This window comes from Notolepis coatsorum, assembly GCF_963971535.1.
Source record: "Notolepis coatsorum genome assembly, chromosome: 20".
NCBI classification, from domain to species: Eukaryota; Metazoa; Chordata; class Actinopteri; order Aulopiformes; family Paralepididae; genus Notolepis; species Notolepis coatsorum.
In genome coordinates, this window is record NC_140184.1 from 24,404,684 (window position 1) to 24,429,117 (window position 24,434).

Below are 24,434 nucleotides of genomic sequence, written 5' to 3' on the forward strand. Positions count from 1 at the left end.
CAATCCTAAATCCGCCCCTGCCCCCCACCTACCAACCTCCTCCAATGTACAGTTTCCCCCCCACCCCACGCCACCTACCCAACCCCCCCATCCACCCCTCCTACCTACCAACCTCCTCCACAGTTACAGTTTCTTCGTCAAATGTATATACTCTCTTTTAGACTCTTCTTGTATCAAAAACAGTACTGTATTTGTAAATCTGGTATGTCATAAATGTATAGATGTAACAGTACTGTCTATCTGTATGTCATGTATGTCATGTTATGATGAATTGAAAATGGGGGACCCTGATGTAAACAAGACAAAAGTATTTCTCTGGTCTGCATCCCCTTAACAATTGTGTGTATTGAGCTGTACTGTATTGTACCCATTCTGCAATATGTTTATAAAATGTTCAATCAATCAATCCCCCCCCCCCCCCCCCCTCCCCCTCTGCCATGATTTCAGAATACTGGAAGTGTTGCGGTGGTCTATATATATATGTGTATATATCATTATTTAACAGACCTTTCATCATTTATTTGCTTTATTTTTTAACTTCAGTTAATAATACATTTCACCTAGGAAACTTTGTATAATGGAATTGTGATGGTAACTCTTATTTTGACATGTCTAGTCCATGTCAGACCGGAAGTAGAAAGCCCTATATAAGGCAGCTCGACGCGGCTCTACACACAAATCATTTCTCTCGTGATCCGGACAGTGAAGGTTACCTGCTTCAACAGTGTTTGAACGGCAACCTTTCTACTGTCTAGAAACGCCATTCGATTAATTACTTTCATCATCACCAAGACAACAACTCTAAATTGCAACGACGCTTTTGTAACGTTAACGCTAATTGATACGTTACCAACGACGCAGCTAACCTCATCAGCTAGCCGACCATCGTTAGCTTGTCGCTATCTCTAAAAAAGCTAAGATATCCAGCTAAGCTAATTCACTTAGCTAGCTTTTCGACTTCGGGACAAGAAGACTTAACGTTAACAGTTGCTACCCTCAAGTACAGGTAAGATACAATTTATTATCCTATCGAAACTGCGTCGCCAACACAATTACCCTTGTTGTTGTGTCCCAGAAATGGCGACGTTGTAAACAATGATTAGCCTGAACCTACTATCAACGTTGTGACGTCACACAGCGCTAACGTTACCACTACTGGTACCGATTGTGTATTGCATTGAACGCTTCAAATGCATTTCAGGACATTTTACATTTTAAGTTAACACATTCCTGATAAGATTTCAACAACGATATTAATCTTACAATCAGCTAAAATACCATCTCTTGCTCATCTCTGAAATAAAGGCTAGTGCCTACATACACAATTGTGAACCTCTGCACCGATGCTAATTTATTATTTATAACTTCCTCACCTATTTTAATTTCTCAATGTATCCCTGAAACATGTATATCCCTTGTTATTTCCTCCTTATCGATTCTCTTGTCTGTCGTCGTGTTTCAGAGTCATGTCGTCCCAGGTGAGACAGAACTTCCACCAAGACTGTGAGGCTGCAATCAACAGGCAGATCAACCTGGAGCTCTACGCCTCTTACGTCTACCTGTCCATGGTAAGCCGTCAGAACGGCAAAGCGTGTAGACGAGTGACTGTAATATAGAAATGGAATGAAAGTGAAATACTGTTTTGCATCATGACGTCATCATATTGTATGCATAAGCTGCAGCCTATTTATTTGTAGCCTACAGTCTTAGTATTTTGTCTTGGAATAAGGCTCCACTGAACATGTATCTTGTTCAATAGCTACACTGCAAGATATGTACCACGAATGTTATCCAACTTGTGCTTTAATTTAATGAATAAACTGCTCCCAACAGTGAGCTCCCGCAAAGGGATTTGAGAGTGCTTGGTGTTCACTTTTTTTGGGAGGGTCTGAGTTTGTTAGGAGCATTCACACATGCACAAAAAATGCTGAGTCATTCATGCTCAAAAATAAACGCTGAGTCATTCAGACATGCACAAAATGCTGCGTCATGGTCTGAATCCACTTGAGGCTAAAACTAACTAATGAATTTACTTTTGCAAATGGAGCAGAGTCTTGAAAATCGGTGATCACTTTATTTCTGTCGGGTTTAAATTAACTGGGACAATTGTCAAGCTTCAAAATAAAAGATAATTAGGTTAGATTTACTACATGGACTGGGTTATGAGAGTTCATCAGCTGCCCTCATTCAGAACTCTTATCTCCAGCCATTGTAAACACAGCCACCCCCTGTTGAACACGCCTATCGCCAGACTCATCATAAAGTATGTAAGGGATAATGTATAGCTACGAGGTCATTGTCGCAAAATAATTGACAGACAAGAGTTTAGAACACCGAGGCGCCTAGCCGTTCTTTAAACGTAGTGAAGGTAAATAATTTTGCGACAATGACAGAGTATAGCTATACATTATCCTGCTTATTACATGGCTAACTTACTCACAATATACCTAATTAATTTTACACCATAGACGAGATCGAATGCAGACTGTTCTGTCGCTCCACTGTTGTCGCCGGCAGCTTCGCCAGCAGCCGGCAGGTGTGTCTGATTGGCTGCACTGATGCAGTGTGTGTCAGTGGGCTTGATTGCTACAGCTGCGCACAGCGGTCATTATTGCTCGGCAGAGGTCCGTTATCGAGTAATAACGGACCTCTGACTAGCGCTATTGACCAAGCATTTCGCCGAATGTTAAAACGCGATGTAATAAAACCTATTAACTTTGAACTCAACCACCTCTCCTCCTCAGTCCTACTACTTTGATCGTGATGACCAGGCGTTGCACAATTTTGCCAAGTTCTTCCGTGATCAGTCCCATGAGGAGCGTGAGCATGCTGAGAAGCTGATGAAGTTCCAGAATCAGAGGGGAGGGAGGATCTTCCTGCAAGATATCAGGGTATGGTGTGTGTGGGCGGTCTTCTGAGTGTGGTTTGGCAGTATAACATTAACTTGTATTGAAAGTACACTGGTAGGAATTTGCCCTACTGTATGAAATTTGACCGGTAGAGCAGCGTCTTCACTTTGCAAAATAATTGTCGTATTTGTCACAAGATCCATGTTCATCAGCCTGCACCAAGAAATATTATTTTCCAGTAGAACATATGCATAGTAGCAGCCGTAAAGGGGCTCAAGTTGGGAGGGGCACATAGGGGGAGTAGATAAAACGGGGTGTGGGTGTGTTGGACCTCTTATCTTTCACTGACATGCAACTGACTTTCTCTGCAACTATTGAGTAGGGCTGGGCCATTTGGGAAAATGTATGTTGTATATCACAATATTCTGAAGGCCTTATTTCCCCCAAGTAATTAAAAATCAGGATATCTGCTGCTGAGGTATTGAAAGTCACATGTTTGGCGAATTGATGGATCACACAGTAAGATGAGATATTCCTTTATTTATCCCCTTGGGGAAATTCAGGCAGCATGAGGGAGGGGAGGTACAGGTAGTAGGAGCCATGGTACAGGTCATATAATTATAGTACAGTGGAGAAGTACAGATAAAAAGGCAGTGTAAACAATATAATTAACTCTGTCTGGACATGTGCATATGGGCTACACGGTGCAAGATGAGGGTATGTATGCCCTCTGTTATATTTGTCCTACAATAAATATAGTTGCAATATATAATCTTAAAATGCTAAATGTGCTCTGATGAAGTATACAGTATACACAAGGTGCGGTATGTATAAGGTAAGTATATATTGTCCTTTTTAGGTGGGAGTCAGACACTCATTGATGGAGGTTCCTAGTACTTGTAGTTGGATGTCTGGCAGCAGTCCTTGCCCACTGTTGTGGAGCCTGATGGCCGCTGGTATGAAGGACTGGCCGAGGCGGTTTAGTTGAGTGTGGGGGGGTATATGAGTCTGAGTGACTGAACATGCTTCTCATCGTGACTAGCTCATCGTAGAGGGGTGGATTCTCCAGGATAGCAGCCAGCTTCCTTCTCATCCCCCTCTCTGCCACCACCACGGAGCTAGCCTTCCTCACCATTTTGTTGGTGTCCCTCGAGTTGATGTAGCCCCCCCCCCAGCATGCCACAGCATGAACGCTGGCCACTACAGACTGGTAGAATGACTGCAGCAGTCTATTGCAAACGTTGAAGGACCTGATAGAGCTGCCGCGGTATCGGGATTACCGCGGTATCGCTGTTACATCATGCCCACCGCAGCGTTGGGCTGAATACCGGCATCACCGCTGTTTTTTATTATATTATTATTATTATTACGCTCTCGTTGGGCTTGCGGCTCTGCAGATATACCCTACTTCTCTGTCGAGATTCCAAGCGACCCTATTGGGTACCAGAAAAGTCACATGAAACACTGCAGACGACTGATTGGTCAGAAGAGATACGCGTCACATGCTTGGAGCATCTTGCAGTGCGTTTACTTCCTGAATCTCAGCCATCACAACACGGCTAATAGTACGTTAGCTCCCACCGGAGACCGGAGTGGATTACCGACGCCGTCGCTCCTCAGGGAACGAGGCATAATGATTTTACTGCAACGAAATGTTATAATAAAAGCCCTTCGTTCTATACACTTGTCTGATTGAAAACTTTATTAACAGACCGCAGAATGGGTACAACTCGGCACGCTCTGAGCAAAGAAAGGAACTTGGATATTAATTGAGTAACGCTTGCCTTGCTATGTGGTCCGGTAAATACGAACGTGTAACTATACTAACGTTAATGCCACAAATCGAATGCCTTTGTAATCATAAGTAGTAACGTTATAATAATAAGAAGAAGAAAGGGTCGGGGGGGGGTAACCGGCGGGCGCGACACCGAGGGGAGACTTCGAATCCGTGTTTCACTTTTAATAACGAATGCGTGCATGCCGAATCCCAAACAATATTCATGCTGCAAGTCATCCTCTAAAGATAGACATTTAGACTAGAGGCAGGCTATATGCTGTATAAAGAGTAGACTACAAAAAAAATGCATTCAAACTTTTTTTTGTGTGCGGTAATACCGCGGCGGTAGGAAATATTTTGAAAATGTGTGCGGTAAGGAAAACATCAATACCGCGGCAGCTCTAGGACCTGAGTCTCCTCAGGAAGAACAGCCTGCTCTGTCCCTTCCTGTAGTGGGCCTCTGTGTTGTCCGACCAGTCCAATTTAACACAAGTCTGACCAGTCCAAACTTATCACTCTAATTTTCAGTTGATGTTCTCAATTTCACATTTTGTGAGAAGAAAACAAATTCTGTATGATTCACAATGTCTTTAACAAATACAATCGGGTATGATGATGGATGGATGATGCACAATAAATATCGATATATTGCCCAACCCTGCTGCAGTGTAATCCAATCTTTTGTTTAAGCCTAAACAATGTCTGCAAAAATGAGTCCCTCTAGTATCTTATTGGTCACATTTTGGCTTTGTTCCATGATTAAAGAAATAGGGTAACGGGTCTTTGTTAAAAGTTAATTTAGCTAATATGATGGCTGTGACTGTTGGCCAGCCTGCAACACCAGAACTTGTCATAGTTGTCTCCTAATGAGTTGTTTCTAATCCTAACATTAACCTCCGAGACCTCGCGTTCCACCCCGACCTAAAGTGTTAATTGACTCTGTGCTTGGCCACTTTGTGACAACCTAATATGAAGGCTTGCAGGAAATAAACTTGTTCCCTAGTAACGCCTCACTTAAACTGAAACTGTCTATTCTATTGGGTGTTTCCAGAAGCCAGAGAGGGATGAGTGGGGCAATGGTGTGGAGGCTCTGGAGTGTGCCCTGCAGTTGGAGAAGAATGTCAACCAGTCCCTGCTGGACTTGCACAAAATCTCCTCTGAACACAACGACCCACATGTGAGTATTATCCTGACTTGAAAGTTCCACAGAAAATTAACATTGTCCATGTCGAAGATGTAGAGGTTAGTGGTTAATAATAATAATACTGGCTTGATAAATCAAAGGAACTTCTTGTTCAATTCCCACCCTCTTGAACTACATGGTAACAGGAAGTTACCATGCAGTGACATTTTACCTCGGACAAACTAAGCAACAGTTGTGATTGGAGGAGGCCAGGTGGGGCTTAAGGTATGTCAGTAGTTTGGAGCAGTTGGATTAAACTGGACTATTCTACCCTCTTCATTTGATTGGTTTGGGTCCCAGTCAAACGTCCACTCCCCTCTTTCTGGGTAATGGTGGTCTGGGGCCGCTTCCAAGTAAACCCTGGAATTGTTTGTTTTGAGTGACTACTAAATGGAACCAATGGCAGGGGGGGGAAAAATCATGATAACAGCTTTTTGAATTGAGAAATAGCATGTTGGATGTTTAATCGATCCTGGTGGTGTGTTGAACCGTTAAAACAGGGTGGCGCCTTGCATGGTTGCCTCTGCCATCAGTGTGTTGAGTGAATGGGTGACTGTGAGGTATATGTTGTGAAGTGCTATATTATTTTAACAACCAGGTGGTCATAAAGCTCAAGCTTTTGAAGTGGGTATGATTGAACAACATGGTAGATTAAATCCTCCTCCACTTTGCTTAAGTGAAGTCTAGCTTGCTAGGCCACATAAAACGACAGACTCATCATCTGAATGTTCCGGTTTTACACATGTTACTAATGGAGGGTATGTCAAAACGCAAGAGTTAACATGAAAACTGATCCTTCCCCGTCACATGTGCTCTCATTTCCATCAGACGAGTGACTTCATCGAGACTCACTACCTGGACGAACAGGTGAAGTCCATCAAGGAGCTGTCGGACTGGGTGACCAACCTGCGCCGCATGGGTGCTCCCCAGAACGGCATGGCAGAGTACCTGTTCGACAAACACACTCTGGGCAAGGAGAGCAGCTAGATGCCTCCACACCACTTTATAGCTGGCTTCTCTATTTATGTCCTTGTATATCTTTCTAAGACAACGTCTCAGGCACTGGGTGAACTCTGTGAAACCCTTCATATTACACTCTGCTCCTTGATTCACGTATCTCTATCATCTATCTACAGTTCAGTGTGTTATCTACTGGTTCTGTCTTACCGCACCTAGTGCCACAAGCCATTACCTAAAAGCATCTGTGATCATCTGCACTGCTTTGCACTCATTCCCCTCATCTGTCATGTCACAACCTTGCATTTGCTGTGTTTTATGACTGACATTATTACACCAAATAAATGGAACCCTCTCAATTCTGATTGGACTCTTTGTCGTGTTTGTGTTCATATCAGTCTGACGGGATAGAGAAATGATGATTAAAAAAATACCGGAACATTTAGTTCAATAGCTGGAATGAATAGGTAAAGGGTATTCTTAAAGTTCCCCTCAAGATGCATTTTATACCCTTAAAAATAGTTGAGTAATTTTTGTAAATAAGATTTGTTTTAATACAGTAATCTCAATTCATCAAGATATGTAATATATATATATATATATACTGTGTTTTGACTGAAACCTTTTATTCTCAAAATGAACATTGAGGTTTACCCTCATTTGCAATGTTGTCGAGATTACAAGTTCAGTTTCCGCACGGTTCAGAATGCATATAAAAGGGAAAAATACATTTGCCTAAATAGGACAAACGGATGGGGGAAAAAAACAAGGATCAAATTAACAGTTACATACTGAGGTAGGGAGGCTTGTGATATTTTTATAGGGTGGAGTTTTTTTTTTTTATATGTTTAAGATCATTCCAGGAAGCTGGTGCATCAAAGCAAAAGGCAGGCTCACTAAGTTCAGACTGAACTCGTGGGACCTTAAGTGAGCCAATCGTTTGAGCGGGTCAGATAAGGGCCATAATTCTAGCATCATTGTGATATATGGTGACAATTTTCCATTAATGGCCTTAAAGATAAACCGATACCAATGTCTATTTCATCTTTCTGATAGAGAAGACCAACCCACATCATACAGGATGCAATGATGAGTGCCATAACTAATCACCAGTTATGAATCTAAGAGCAGAATAGTAGACGTCTATGGGGTAAAAGTGGACGAGGCAGTGTTTCTATAAATTACATCACCATAATCCAAAACTGATGAAGACTGCTTCAACAATGCTCTTTCTGCAAATCATAGAGAATGATGAGATAGTGAGATTGGCTGTGTGGTATTAAAGTAACATTTTCATCAAGCTAAATGCCAAAATATTTATATTCAGTGACACTCGATAGTGGATCCATAGTAGTAGAGTAGATATACGTAAACAATTATAATAGAAAATAGCATACATTTTATAAGCCCCAGTTTAATATTCATGGGAGCTTCCTGCAGAGCATCAAATTAATGTTGGAAGTTATCCATTGCTAGCTGAACAGTCATTAATACAATACATTATAGTATCATTCACATCCAAATAGTCTTGACAACCATTCAATGTAGAGGCTATATTATTTATTATATAAATGGTGAAGTGGACTGGGCCCAGAATTGAACCTTGCAGTACACCCTTTATGTTATCTGCAAAAACTCAGACTGGGCATCATCCATTTTCATACACTGACGCCTCCCGTACAAATAGAGGTGAAGGGATTAAAGAAAGATTTGGGGGCGTGATCCAATCCATTGAGTACATACTATTATCAACAGCCAGATCTTATCAAACAAATGCCCTGCATCCCCAAAGTGCTTGTTAAATGTTAGGCAAATCTCATTTCAGTCCAAAATCACACAGTCACCGTACTTGATGTGCATAGGCGGATAATTTGTGGGTTTGTTTTTATTCAAATGACCTGCTTTCCAGAAATTGGCCAGATTAGATTAGGAGCTGGTGATGAGATCTAAAAAAAAAAAAAATTATCTGACTTGGCTTTTGTCACTGCAGAGGTGCATTGATTTCTAATTTGTTTGAATGACAGCCAATGTGTCACCTGAGAGTGTGGCATAAGAATAAGACCAAGCGATATTCCTCTTTAAACAAGGCTGACAACAACTCCTGAGAGAACCAAGGTGTTACTCTATCCTTTATTTAAATGTATTAAGAGGTGCATGCCTATCAATGATTGAGATAAAAGTCTTCACAAAATAAATACTTTTTACCCATTTGTAAGTCAGATAACTCAACTGTGAGGTGTATATCACTACTATGGTGAAGATCAGTTAAAACATCTGTCCAGAATTTCTCTTAGTAACCATGTGAGAATTTGTTTTTATTAAGCGCATACCTCTAATACAAGCAATTGGACAGTGATCACTAATGCCAAGTTCAAAAACACTGCAGGCTGTAAATCATACTCGCTCTGGTGATTGGCGCTACCCTTACGGTCCCCAGAGTTAGGATCGTTTGCTTTGGGCTTCTGTGCCCCCGACACGTGGAATGTTTTGCAAAGCACTTTAAAACTCTTTATTTTAGTATCCATTGGTCAGTTTAAATCTATAATAGTCAACCATTTCACCTCAGTGTGTAGTTGTTTTAATTAATTTAAATAGTTTAATTGATTGACATTTCTGTTTCTATATTTAGATTGAAACCTTTATTTATTCTTGAGGAAAAAAAACAAAGAGAGATCAGGTTGAATTAAAAACAGTTATGTACATACTGAGGTAGGGAGGTTTGAGGTCATGCTTTTATAGGATAGTGGAGTATTGATTTTTAGTTTGAGTTGAAGATCATTCCAGGAAGCTGGTGCATCAAAGCAAAAGGCAGGCTCACCAAGTTCAGACTGAACTCGTGGGACCTAAAGTGAAGGCCAGTCTTTTGAGCGGGTCAGGGAAGGACAAAGTCCATAATTCCAATCAAGCATCATTATGATATATGGTGGCAATTTTCCATCAATGACCAACCAACCAAGATAAACAGATACCAATGTCTATTTCATCTTTCTGATAGAGAAGAACAACAACCCAACCCACTTTACCTTTGTATGGATCCATGACGGTATACCTTCAGAGTCACGACCTACGGACCCTGCTGTTTTATCATAAATCGATCAATACAGACGTATTAATTAATGTTGTGTTTCTTTTTCAAATGTAGCCAAGAGTAAAGACCCTAACCCTATCCAAACAGCAGTCAAAGTGTATTTTCAGCACTATGTTTGTTTACAGATGATTTAAAAAAATAATAATTTAAAAGAATTACTCTGAATAATGTGAATTATATCGCTCTTTTATGGGGAAAACGCAAGGACATTTTCAAATTTTTTGTTTTTTGTTTTTTTCTTCTTTTTGTATTATTTTTTAAACAAACACATAAACAAACATGACAACACAAGATAAGATATACAAGCATTAATTAACAGTGCACATCCAATGAAGTCACCATTTAGTTAAATGTCTTATACAGGATATACCCCTAATACCTGCTATCTAATACCCTACACACATATGCTCTAGCTCGTACCCCCCCCCCCTCCCGGACCCCCCATTGGATAATCCATCCATTATCACTCGCTCCTAACCAGACACTACCATTATATGCTAGCTTTTATTCTCTCCACCACTTCTAACCACATTGTCATTTTGGATTCATTGAGACCCAAAATTCTTGCTGTAGATATTTCTTGATAAATCACATCGAGATATGTAAGAATCCAGACCTTCCGGCAAATTTTTTCCGGTTGAAACCATCGTGATGCTATCAGCTTTTTAGCCACTGTGATACCAGATAAAACCAATCTATTTAGCTGTGGAGGTACTGCACACTCAAAAACATCATTCAGCAGTAATACAGAGGGGTGTACAGGTATATTCAGAGTTAAGAGATTTGATAATTGCTGGGTCACTTCTTTCCAGAATATCTTAACTGGTGGGCAGTCCCAGTACATGTGCATAAATGTCCCCTCGTCGCCATTTGTACATAAGGAGCATTTGGAGTCTCTTAAGACCCATTCTGTTCAGTCTTATAGGAGTCAAGTATGTCCTGTGAATATAGTTAAGATTGATTTGTTGATGGTCCGGGTTCCTTGATGCAAGTCGAACATTTGCCCAGGCTTCTTGCCAATCAAAATCTTTTTCCAGGTCTGGTATATCACTCCTCCAGACTGAGTCTAGGTGGAGGGTTTCATACGAGGACGTTAGTAATTGATGATAAAAATCTGAAACAAAACCTCTCGATGTCTCTCTTTCATAGAAGAATTTGTGGTATCTGTGGTGTACAATTGGTATCCTTAATGGAACACCGTGAGCCTTCAAACATAACAATAACTGTGCGTAAAAATAATATGTGGAATCGGTGAGATCGATTTTTTTCTGTATTTCATCATAACTTCAAAAACCCTGTTTGTTGAAAACATCTCCTAATGGGTGTATGCCTTGCTTTTCCCATCTAGGGAATCTTATAGGTCGTTTTCCAATCAAGAGTGCATTGTTATTGAATAAGGGAGTATGATTATGCCATTTATGTGGGTTAGAATATTTTTTTTGTGTTTCACGCCATATCCGGATCGCATGAGTAATTATGGGGCCAAATTTCCGTTCGCATTGCTTAATTGATAATTTGGTGTATACTATGTCCTTCAGTCTATGTGGAGCTACTATATTTTCTTCTAAATTTCTCCAGGATACTGATGCTTGGGGATCAAACCATGTTGTCAGTGGTCTTAAAGTGTACGCCTTAAAATGGTGGAAAAAATCTGGAAATGCCATACCACCGTCTGCTTTGTTTCTCTGTGCGGTGGATCTTTTTATACGTGGTGGTTTGTTATTCCAAATAAATTTGTATGTGGAGGAGTGTAATTTTTTCCAGTAACCCTCTGGAGGGGGTAACGGTAGCATTGAGCTAAAGAAGTTGATTCTAGGTAGGACGTCCATCTTAACTATTGATACCCGTGCCTGTACTGAGTTTTTAAGTTTTGACCACCTGTCAAGGTCGTATTTGATTTAATTTTGGATTTTTATGTAATTGTGCTTCACCGTTTGGCTTATGGTAGGGAATACTTCAACTCCCAAACATCTAAAGTGTTTTACCATCAGTATAATCTTTTTCTTTTCTAAATCTACCTTAACTCAATAAGCGCCAGACCCGAGGATAGTTAGGTTATCTCGCCAACCGTTCAGCGCCAGACCCGAGTATAGTCGGGTTTTCATCGTTATTTCTTTTATTATATTTCTATTCATTACAGGCACACGGACTCGGGGTTAACATGGGGAATCATCCTGAGATTGCCAAAGTGCAATACCGGCCGCATCCTCCCAGGTGGCAGTATCGAGCACCCTTTGAAACCTTATATCTTGGCCTGTGTAACGTTCAAATATCTCCGGGTGCAGTTTTCTTTGTCAGGCGAGTCGAGCGGTTATCCCGATCGCATTGAGCAGTGTCAAATGCCCCAGATGCATCTGTTGTGGTGGATTATGTTGGCGACACGATGGACACCAATACTGGGACTCGCTATCAGACAATTGGAATATTCTTTTTGGGGTACCTAAAGGACTAAATGATATCAATCCTGCTTTGATCCAACCATGATTTCGCCTCGATCGCAACGTGTGTAACGTTACTCCACAACGTATGCCGTTGGTGATGATCAAAGCATAAAAAAACGACCCCCCCCCCCTTTCATGCATTCATGAAACATAATACCTATTATATACATTTGATTTAGAAATAGTAGCGTGTGCAGGCGAGAAACGCCAACGCTTTTAGTGAAATTCACGTATTGCTGCATATCGTAGTTTTCTGGGATTAAACAGGATCACTCTAAAACTATACTTATATTCACCACGGTATCCATAGCTATAATATAGAATATAGATATAGCCCTGCAAACACCGCCACTTATTCCAACGGTCGGTTGGTCTTTAAAGGAACATTCCAACATTTTGGAAGATACACTTATTTGGCATCTTCAGTCAGACGAGGAGATTGATATCAATTCTCATCTCTGTGTGTCAGTTTTGAAGTTGTTGGAAGAGTATTTCTTCACTTTTGACAGAGCTAGGCTAGCTGCTCCCTACTGCTTCCAGTCCTGCTAAGCTAGGCTAGCATACATCTGGACCTCTCTGGGGCTACTGGATACACAGAGATGAAGCTGATATCTATCTCAATTGTCTGACTCCGGGGAAGATAAGTGTATTTCTAAAAAAAATAAGTCTTTTAACTATGCCAAGCAAATTTACATAACCTGGTGTTCCTCATCAGAGCAAAAAATGTTTTTACTTGGTTAACTGTTTCCCAGATTTTAACCTTGGTCTTTTTACTATTCAGCTCCGTTTTTTTTTGAGCTCAAGAAAAACTATTAATCAGCAGATCAGATGCACCTTAAGGCGATGCATGCACCTTAAGGTTTTTGGTTTGTGTGTTTACACTGTACAGGATTGTAGCTACTGGAATCACCAAATATACAGATATATATCTGGGTGTTATTTATATGTTATATTATATTTTATGCAAGAGCAGATCTTTTGGACTTCCCTATGTTTGAGGCAATAGGTGGATTTTCCTGTATTGTGCAACACGTCCTTTTTACGGTAAGAGTGCGGTTTAACTCTTCCCAGTTGACTCAGAGCACAGACTGACATCATAAAAACATGGCAAGAAATAGTTAGTCATCATGTTTCTTTCTGTTCCCTAATGTCTACTCACTAGGTTCCCTCTAGTCTTCTTCAGGGCTGCAGACACGTTCCTGAGATGAGGGCTCCTTCTAGTGGATATTGTGAATACATTGTGGTGAGGGATCCTGTCCCTTTAACTAAGGTCAAAACAAGCACATGAGTTGACGAAAACGTATCTTGAAAGCAGTACATCTCTCTGACATGTTATTTGGGCACTATAGGGGGAAATGATATAGGTACTCCTTGCCGTCTTCAGTCTTTAGATGAACGAGTTCCTGTTTTGTTTCTGTGTTTTCCTTTGTATCCTGTGTCCTCTTTCATTTTTGTTACAATAAATACACCCTCTTTTGTGTTTCACCATCATCTGCCTGTATTGTCCTGCATTTTGGGTCTTTCCACAACACCAACCCTGCATGCTTTTTGGAGCCATGGAACACTGCCTACCTAATGTACTGCTGTCATGGAATATTCTGACTAATAAGATGTGAAAATATTCAGAATTCCCCTTTTTCCCCATTCTTCTACTACAGTTCAGCATTCAACACCGAAGGATTTGAGTTTGATTAGAAAGATAAAGCCATTAAGGCAATTATATAAGTACTAGGATGTTATTAGGATGAAAGGACAGTCTTCTTAATTCTGACCTGTGCATCACACTAAGTGTGTTAGGGTTTGTAACCGACCCCAAGCGCAACGGCACAGAGAGAGTTGTTTCAGAGTTAGCCAAAGCAAGGGCGTATTTATTCTCAGAGTCACAAGATAGAATTAGGTTGAGCAACAGAACAAACGGGGAATCTGGCATGTGAAGAATGTTTGCGGCTCTGCAGATTCTCCCAGTAGGTGATGGTGAGGAATTAGCTTGTGACGTCTGAGCCGCTCTGCAGATCCTCCCAGCATACACTCCAGGTGGAAACGGAGGGAGAGAGAGAAATCCCAGTTAGCTCAGCGCACAACAGAAACAGAGAGGTGACTGATCCAAACAAATATCCAAGTGACTTGATCTTCGGTGTGATACACACAGTTAGCAGAGTCCAGAGAAAAAACAATACGGTAATCCAAGGTGTAAATCCAACAACAAAAAATAGGTGAGAACAGTATAACAAAAACGGGATCTCTTCGGTGTTTCACAAACACACAAAAAACGGGTGATCCAAAAAGAACTGTTTCCAAAAACTCACCAGAGCGCAACGCGTAAAGCGGGCAGATAAACGAGGCGCAGCTTCGTACGGGGAATCAGGTTCTCCAACAGGGATACTTCACGAGAGTCCTGGGGAGCAACAGACAGGGAACAGCGACGGGAAAGAAAGGCAGATGCAGGGAATATTCAAAACGATCCAACATCGATATTAGGGAGATCAGGGTATATAAAGCCACGGGGCGCTAATGACAAGCTGTGACAGCTGCGGGATGAAATTGATCATTGCTCCAGAAGCGTGTGGTGGGGAGAGCACCAATCAACACGGCATCTTACAGGAAAGAAGCGTGTGGCGGGGAATGCAATTAATTAACAAAATACCTTAAAGGAACGGAGCGTGTGGGTGAGGAGCGGACCAATCATCACAGTACTTTAGGAAGCCTGTGGTGGGGAAAAAACCAATCCTCACAAAGTGTCAACATTCTCTACTGAATAAATAGGTATCCAGTCAGATGGAGTCCCTCGCAGAGGGAACAACATTTAAAGATTTGGTTAAATTCAAAACTGCACAATTCATGTTTAAAGTAACACAAAATATTTTATGTTAATGTTATAAGTTAACCATCAGTAAAGTGAGTGTAAAATGAGGCAGCTAAGCAAATCCCCCAAAGCTCTTTACCATTTTGTTTGTCGCAGAACGGTTTCCGTTAACATAGCCCACTCCCTCTCTTTGTTAATTAGGGACAACATCACAAAATTAGTCATGGATATTAAATCTGATCTGAAACGGTGGGAATCTCTCCCTATCTCTTTGGCAGGCAGAATTTGTTGTTAAAATGAATATTCTGCCAATATTTCTGTTTCTTTTTCAATCCCTCCCGGTGTTCTTACCTAAATAATTTTTTCAAATGTTAGACAAAACCATTTCTACATTTATCTGGGCGGGCAAGAGTCCAAGGGCATGCAGAGCGCTTCTCCAGAAAAGCAAACGTGAAGGTGGTCTTGCACTGCCCAACCTTCTACACTACTTGGCGGCAAACCTTCAGAGAATTAGTTTTTTTTAGTTTATTTTGACCTGCTTTCGATTTTGTTTCGTTTTTATTTTTTGTTCTTTTAAAAAAAAATTTGTTTTTTGTTTTTATTCCTGGTCAATTTCAGTCCTGTCCGTGTCTCGTCATGTCTCATAAAAGCAAAAAAAGAATCATGGTGATATGTTAATATCGATAAACAACCTTTGCTTCTCTGTACCACCATATGTTTCACAAGAAATAAAAAAAAGTAACACAAAATATTGTCCCTGGACCCTGGCAACATACAAACAATTTTCATGGGCAGAGATGGGGGTTATAATCTAAGAGGGAAATTGAATTTAAAACAACCTATTCTCGGTACAACTCTCAAAAGCAAGTGCATCTCAGTTTGTGGGGTATCCATTTGGAATAAAATTGCATTGAAATGTTTAAATGCAGATATAAACAGGAATTCTTGGACAAGTATAATTTAGAGGAGCTTGAAAATAACGTGAACTAGTATATTTTTATAATTATTTATTTATCTTTTGCTGTAGTGGATAGGTATATTCTTTTTTGATATCGATAGATAACTTACATATTAAATTGATATTGTAAGGAAGGGGCAGGACCAGATAAGCTTTGCTTCATTCTGTCCCTTCTCAAACAAAACCATTGTCTTGAGCTATGCTGATTATTGTATTTTATTTTGTTTAGTTTTTCTTTTATTTAGTTTTTGTTATTACAAATTTGTGTGTTTGTTTTATGGTTGAAATGTTCGAGATAAATAAAGATATCAAATCAAATCAAACAAATCTAGGAGGCCAGAGGTTGTGTCAAACTTTAGGCACCAGAAAAGAGATAGCTCATGGGAGACAACCAAAGGCCGGCTCTCATGGGAGGGGGTGATATCAGGCCAGGGAAAGAGGTGGTTGGGTAGGCGGGTGGGGGGGAACTGTACATTGGAGGGGGTTGGGTTTGGACATTTACAGGGGCCAGTTTCGAATTGCAGTCTCCCGTAGGTGCTCTTTGAAAGTGTTTTTTAAAGTGGGTAGTGATTCGCATTCCTTTACAGCTGTGGGTAGGGTGTGCCACATTGATGTGGCATAATTGCGAAACGTGTTTAGTCCCTTGTTTGAGCCGAATCTGGGTTTGACATGATTTGTGGAGCTCCCTCTGGTGTTGTGGTCGTGGTATTCACTGACCTTTGGGAAGTATTTTGACATGTACATGGGTGGTGTAGTGTATCTTGTAGACCATGGGCCCATTGCAAGTTGCTGTACTCTGTCGTCTACTCTAAGCCATCCTAGGTTGTCAAAGTGGGCAGGGGTGAGGTGGGTTCTAGGAGTAAGGTCAAGCAGTAGTCTGACCAGTTTGTTTTGTGATGTTTGTAATTTTGTTTTTAGCGCCTTTGAGGTGCTTTGGTACCATGAAGTGCAAGCATAGTCGTAGTACCCTTGAATGAGTGCTCCTGCCAGAGTCTTCAGTGTATTCTTGTTTACCAGAGAGGAGATCCGGTACAAGAATCTAGTTTGTTGGTTGACTTTTTTGATTACATTGGATGCCATTTTGTCACAGAAAAGATTTGCTTCTAGGATGGAACCCAGGTATGTAATTTCATCTTTCCTTATGACAATATTGTCACCCACTGTAACTGAGAAGCCGTTGCTAAGTTTGTTATTTGAACTGAAGAGAATGGACTCTGTTTTCCCCAGGTGTAATGATAGTTTGTTATCAGCGAGCCTCTACTCCCTGTACATCCACGACTGTGCCACACACAGCTCCAACATGGATTTATGATGACACCAGTGATGGGCCTAATCACAGACAATGTCGAAATGGCTTACATGCTCCTTATATACAAAGCTATAAATGGACCAAGCTACACTGCCAATTCTCAGCTCACCAGAGAAAACCCAAAATACATCCAAAGCATGCAGGAATACACTAAAACTAAACCCACATAGACCGTGATCCATCACACATTCCAATGTATGAAAAAGCTAAATTGTATTATGATGTATTGTATTATGAATGGATTAGGAGCATGTCTTGTGGTTTTTAATTTGTCTGTATGCCATGTGAATGTCTGAGTGTATACTTTAAGTCTGTAACTGTATTTTATGTTTTATGGACCTCAGGAAGAATAGCCACAGCACTGTTGTCAAAATCAACTTAAACCTAAACCTATGGATATTAGGCTAGCTCATAAAATATTTCCAAAAGTAGGCTAAAAACACACACACTGCACTTACACACACTACTTACACACTGTGATACAATTCAGAGCAATTTTTTGCACACAATATACTGATGACTATCTATGACTAGATATACTGTGACTAGTGTATTATAATGATAGACTATCGTATAGTCCACTGTATAGTAGCGGCACGGTGGTGTAGTGGTTAACACTGTCGCCTCACAGCAAGAAGGTCCAGGGTTCGATTCCCGCTTGATGCCATGATGCCAGTTACCCAGGTGGGGTATCTCCCAGGCCTTTCTGTGTGGAGTTTGCATGTTCTCCCCGTGCTCGCAAGGGTTTCCCCCCGATAAGATAAACCCAATGGAAAAACATGCACAACAATAGATCGCTAACGCTGTGGCGTCCTTGACGAAGACGGACAGGAGCACTTGGATTGGTCCCCTGGCATGGCTCTAGTTGACGCCTGTCTGCTCCCGGCTGCCCTTGGGGGGGAAGGACAACGGGATGGGTTAATCGCAGTTATACAACGGCATGCAAATTTCTCGATTCTGATTGGCTGAAACAGTTCATTTACACGTCTTTATTGGCAACAATCCACGGTCCTGGGCTCAGGACCCGCCCACAACCGAATCACATATCACTCCCCGGCTCACTCCGGGAGAAAACAAGATCGCGGACAACAAATGGATATGTTGATAGCGCCATAACGACTAAATATGAAGCGATTCTGTCAAGGGGAATGTGTTAGTCCTTTAAACAATGTTGGATGATGTAATTGATGGGTCTTGAGTCAATTTAGAACAAAAGAAAAATCGCGGATTGATTGATTGATTAATTGATTGATTTAAATTTCTACTTCCTTCCCACTGACTGCAGCGTTCACTCTCACACTGTCCGACGCTGGCGTACCCACAAACACACACACCCACACACACATACACACACACACACACACACGCATACACACACACACACACACACACACACACACACACACACTGTGACACACACACACACGCACACACACACACACACACACTCCTGTCTGCAACAGCGGGGGAGTCAGACTGAGAGAGAAGCAGCGCTGTTTTAAGTGAGCATGGTCTATTGAATTGATTGATTGGTTGATTGCTAATTTTATTACTGTACCCCTGGTTTCCAACTGGTTAAGTTTAGGCTAAAAGAAATAAATAAAAAAAATAGGGCGAAGAAAACGTTTTTTTTCCTATAGGGCAAAGAAAACGTTTTAATTTGTTTTACCTACTTTATATAGAAGCATCTAAGAATGAAGTTCTATGGAAAGTAGGTCTGCATTCCCTTAACAATTGTGTGTATTGAGCCGTACTGTATTGTACCCATTCTGCATCTGGTAATAAAATTTTCAATCAATCATTCCAATAATACACAGTTGGATGTGTTAGTTGGTTGGATGCACTTCAAGCTGCTTCCACATGAGGCAACTTCTCTCAATCATTCCAATAATACACAGTTGGATGTGTTAGTTTGGTTGGATGCACTTCAAGCTGCTTCCACATGGAGGCAACTTGTCTTTTTTGTAGTTGTGGGAACTACTTTTTCTGGCGGATGGTTTTTTCAATAAATCTTCGATTAATGTGTGTTTATTGTATAGAAATAAGGTTGGATGAATCTGGCAGTTGTATAAAAGCTAACGACCACCCCTAGGCATGGTTTATTGTTCACAAACCACTCCTGCGCGTGATGTAATGCTTAAATACGAATTGCATGCATGCAACGCATGTGTGCCGATTGATGACCTCTGAGCAGGTCCTAAATTATTATTATATGCATAATTTAGAGATAATCTATTGTTATGCAATTTATGCCCAGCTGCTATTCCATGCCATTTATATTTAAATTTGTATTCTACCATATTCATCTTTATTTAAATGTTGTTGTGTTTAGTTAAGGAAAGAACACACGCAAAAGGTTTAGCAGTCTTATTCATCTCAGTATTTGCAAACAGATATATTCTTGAACATCTTATAATATACAGTATAGTATATGCAGCATAAATACACATTTTTCATCACACTGCCCAGTTGTAAATGTTTTTTTTTTTTTTTTTTTTACTTTATTTTTTAGCGTTTATCGCTTTTCTGGTCAAGCATGACCGACAGTTGTAGGGTGAAACGGGAGAGAGAGCAGGGGGAGACATTCGGCAAATGACGGCGAGTCCGGGAATCGAACTCGGAGTCAACCAGATCCGTGACGCAGCACGGAGTCTGGCGACGCAGCGCGGTGTGCTACCATGGTGTGCTACTGGAGCACTCCTGTAAATGTTTTTACTCTTGTGTATAGCCAGGCAGGGAAGGAAATAATTAGTTTAAAATGTGGTGCTATTCCCACCAAAACTGCATATTCAATACCAGGGAAGAAAGATTTATACTAGTACAAATTTCCACAGATTCAAGGACGGTCATATACAAAGATAGATAACATGTCCCCTTTTAATTTCCAATTTCATAATTACTCATCTCAGTTTAGAATTGAATATAGAGGCTCCAAAATATGAAATATGCTTCCTACAAATATTTTGTCAACCTGACTCAACCATTAAAAAAGAGTTGTAAATGTGTTTGAACCCTTTTATTAAAATCACAGTTGCACAACCAAGGAATGTGCCCAAGCGTTTCAACCCTTCATTGTGCAAAGGTAGAATTTCCATTTTTGATACAACTCATTGCCCAACCCCCTCCAGGAGAGAATATAAACTGAGTGAGCTTTACAGAGTCCAAAGCCTCAGGATACTCCCTCCCACTCCAGTATCTCCAGTCTCACTCTTTGGCCATCTCTTCCCAGGAGCTGCAAGGTAAACAAAAGCTGAATTTGTGTCTGTAGAATAATGAGAGAAAGATTGTACACAACGTTTTAGTAGTTTCCATGTGTTTCTGCTGTTTGTAACGACTTCTCTCTGTTAGATTACAGACATGAAGCTGTTCCTAGCCGGGCTTGTTCTGGTCCTCGTTGCAGGAGCCCACGCTCAGTGGTACCGTTTCCCTGGAGAAGCTGCACGAGGTTAGGAGCTAGACTTTTTCATAAACTCCTAACGCCTTTCAAGAACTGCTCCTGTTCCGTCTATAATAATCTATAATAATCTCTCACTGTTTGTCTCCTTCACCTACTATAGGTACTCGAGATATGCTCCGTGCATATAATGACATGAAGGAGGCCAACTGGAAGAAGTCAGACAAATACTTTCATGCCAGAGGAAATTATGATGCTGCCAGGAGGGGACCAGGGGGCAGATGGGCAGCTAAAGTAATCAGGTGTGTATTGATAAGATGTGTGTGTGTGTGTGTGTGTGTGTGTGTGTGTGTGGATTGTGTGCACGTGCATGTGTGTGCGTGCGTGCATGCGTGTGTGTGTGTGTGTGCGCGTGCGAGGAACATATTGAATATTTTATATACTCTTGCTGGCTTGATGGAACGTATGTAGAGTCCAATTGACCTATCTCAAACCCTGTCCTATTTTCTTGATCCTCCAATCACAACGGTTGCTTCCCTTGTTAGTCCAATCAAGAAAAGAGGGTGGCGCTTGTGATATAGTTCGATAGGAGAGGCTGCATTTCTCTCTCTAGCACCAGTACTGCTCAAAGTGCTTTACACTGGAAGGACTGCATCCATTTTTCAGTATGGCTGGCCCCAGTGGGAATCGAACCCCTAACCCTGGCAGTATTAGTGCCATGCTCAGATCGACAAACACTCTACCAGTTGACATACTGCTGATGGGAGGGAGCACAATTTCAGTCTGTCTACATTGTATACAAACGGCTGCCATGTATTGTAAACATTTTTTTACCTTTTATCCACCTTTTTATTTCAACAAGATATTGCGGCTGACAAACACGCAGGCAATTATACTGGAACTCACCGTCTTGTCTAACTAACATGATGTGAAAAATAACATAGGTAGTCTGTGTAGTCTGGTGATGCTGATGGTATATTTAACATTGTGTTGCAGTGATGGCAGGGAACTGCTGCAGGGTGGAAACAGTGGTCGAGGTCGTGTAGATTCAGCTGCTGACCAGAGGGCTAATCGCTGGGGACGCAATGGAGGAAACCCCAACCGTTACAGACCTAACGGACTTCCCAGGAGATACTGAATATTACAAACATAAATGCAAGATACCTATCCATTTGACTTCCTGAGACAATTACAGCACCTATAGTAGAATTGCACTTATGTTATGTTGCACTGCCAAAAACACAAAATATCACAATAAATACACGTCATGTTTATATGAATTGTTGTGATTAAACGTCTGGAAAAGATTACGTTTATCTGAGTCTGTTCCTTTAATATGAAATGATGTTTCTCTGAGTCTGTGCCTTTAATATGAAATGATGTTTCTCTGAGTCTGTGCCTTTAATATGAAATGATGTTTCTCTGAGTCTGTGCCTTTAATATGAAATTGTGTTTCTCTGAGTCTGTGCCTTTTATTAAATTATGTTCATCTGAATCTGTGCCTTTAATATGAAATTGTGTTTCTCTGAATCTGTGCCTTTAATATGAAATTATTTGAAAAATAGATGCCTCATTTCATCTATTGCCCGTTTCCAGACAAAAAGTATTATTGAATGCTTTTAGTGCTTTTGAGTGCATGTCCTGCACTGGGCAAGACATATTCAATATAACAATGAGGAGTCAGTATAAAAGGACATTGCCAAGTATAAAAGGAGTAACCTTTTTGCTTTATTGTTGTTGTTGAATCAACTCAATAGGTACGATGTAAATCTTTAACATTCACTTTCTTCTATTTCGTTTATTCAACTATTAAAGTCCACTCCAAAAAGATTAGGCTACTTATCAAATGTTGTCTCAACTTGTATTTTCAAGTTGGGTAACCCTTTTGCATTGACCTAAATTGTGATTTTTAGGTCAAATAGAAAATGCATGCTATAAGCTATGATGAAAATAATTAATAAACAAAACATGGCTTGGGAAACACTAATGCTGAAGCTTGCAACTCTACATATGCGTATGGCCCATCTAAAATGTCCCATCAAACCGAACTAATCGAACATAATAAGATAACTGGTGCTATGGTTGTCAATTGAAGCAATACATTCCTCATGCCATGCCAGCAGTGCCTACATATACCAGGATGCATTGCATGCATGCTTCTGACATCCCACCTCTATGCAGGCTAGAATTTTGTAATTTGCCAAACAAAATACATTGTGCTATTTATGGCTCCCAAATCAAGTTTGGCCCAGCCCTCGATGCGTGACCTTCAAGTGCCATCACCAACTTTACTGATCTTGATCAGTCAAGTCCACGTCAAGTTGATAGCACAGTGGCACACTGGTTAGCACTATTTCCTCACAACAAGAAGGTCCTGGGTTTGAACCCGGAGTAAGGCCTGGCCCTGGACTATATCTACCCACTGCTCCTAACTAGCTCCTAATTCCTTTATGTTATAATGTTTGAGTAAGAAAGCTCCTTTCAGATTGAAGGCATGCTGTAACGTAACTACCTGAATAAGAGGAATTGTTTTATATTCGCAGTATAAGCCTTACCAGGTCTAAGTGTTACCAGGTCTAAGCGTTACCAGGTCTACATGTTACCAGGTCTAAGCGTTACCAGGTCTAAGCGTTACCAGGTCTAAGCGTTACCAGGTCTAAGCGTTACCAGATCTAAGTGTTACCAGGTCTAAGTGTTACCAGGTCTAAGCGTTACCAGGTCTACACGTTACCAGGTCTAAGCGTTACCAGGTCTAAGCATTACCAGGTCTAAGCGTTACCAGGTCTAAGCGTTACCAGGTCTAAGTGTTACCAGGTCTAAGTGTTACCAGGTCTAAGCGTTACCAGATCTAAGTGTTACCAGGTCTAAGTGTTACCAGGTCTAAGTGTTACCAGATCTACACATTACCAGGTCTAAATGTTACCAGATCTACACGTTACCAGGTCTAAGCGTTACCAGGTCTAAGTGTTACCAGATCTAAGTGTTACCAGGTCTAAGTGTTACCAGGTCTAAATGTTACCAGATCTACACGTTACCAGGTCTAAGTGTTACCAGGTCTAAGCGTTACCAGGTCTAAGCGTTACCAGATCTAAGTGTTACCAGGTCTAAGTGTTACCAGGTCTAAGTGTTACCAGGTCTAAGTGTTACCAGGTCTAAGCATTACCAGGTCTAAGTGTTACCAGGTCTAAATGTAACCAGGTCTAAGCATTACCAGATTTAAGCGTTACCTGATCTAAGTGTTACCAGGTCTAAGTGTTACCAGGTCTAAGTGTTACCAGGTATAAGCATTACCAGGTCTAAGCGTTACCAGGTCTATGCGTTACCAGATCTAAGCGTTACCTGATCTAAGCGTTACCTGATCTAAGTGTTACCAGGTCTAAGTGTTACCAGGTCTAAGCGTTACCAGGTCTATGCGTTACCAGGTCTAAATGTTACCAGGTCTAAGTGTTACCAGGTCTAAGTGTTACCAGATCTAAGTGTTACCAGGTCTAAATGTAACCAGGTCTAAGCATTACCAGGTCTAAGCATTACCAGGTCTAAGTGTTACCAGGTCTAAGTGTTACCAGGTCTAAGCATTACCAGGTCTAAGCGTTACCAGGTCTAAGCATTACCAGGTCTATGCGTTACCAGGTCTAAATGTTACCATGCAGGTCTAAGCGTTACCAGGTCTAAGTG

At 40.9% G+C, this 24,434-nt stretch overlaps 2 protein-coding genes across 2 annotated transcripts; both read left to right on the top strand.

Annotated features, from left to right (window-relative positions):
• The first annotated feature begins 678 nt into the window (after window positions 1–678).
• On the top strand, window positions 679–7,131 carry fth1a (ferritin, heavy polypeptide 1a). Its single transcript, XM_084337768.1, has 5 exons — window positions 679–1,006; window positions 1,463–1,568; window positions 2,745–2,891; window positions 5,678–5,803; window positions 6,638–7,131. The coding sequence occupies exons 2-5, from the start codon at window positions 1,467–1,469 to the stop codon at window positions 6,794–6,796; spliced, it is 534 nt and encodes a 177-aa protein (XP_084193894.1). The 5' UTR covers window positions 679–1,006; window positions 1,463–1,466; the 3' UTR covers window positions 6,797–7,131.
• A 13,411-nt stretch (window positions 7,132–20,542) lies between these two features.
• Window positions 20,543–22,040, top strand: saa (serum amyloid A). Its single transcript, XM_084337769.1, has 4 exons — window positions 20,543–20,604; window positions 20,714–20,810; window positions 20,923–21,061; window positions 21,756–22,040. The coding sequence occupies exons 2-4, from the start codon at window positions 20,723–20,725 to the stop codon at window positions 21,895–21,897; spliced, it is 369 nt and encodes a 122-aa protein (XP_084193895.1). The 5' UTR covers window positions 20,543–20,604; window positions 20,714–20,722; the 3' UTR covers window positions 21,898–22,040.
• The last annotated feature ends 2,394 nt before the right edge of the window (window positions 22,041–24,434 follow it).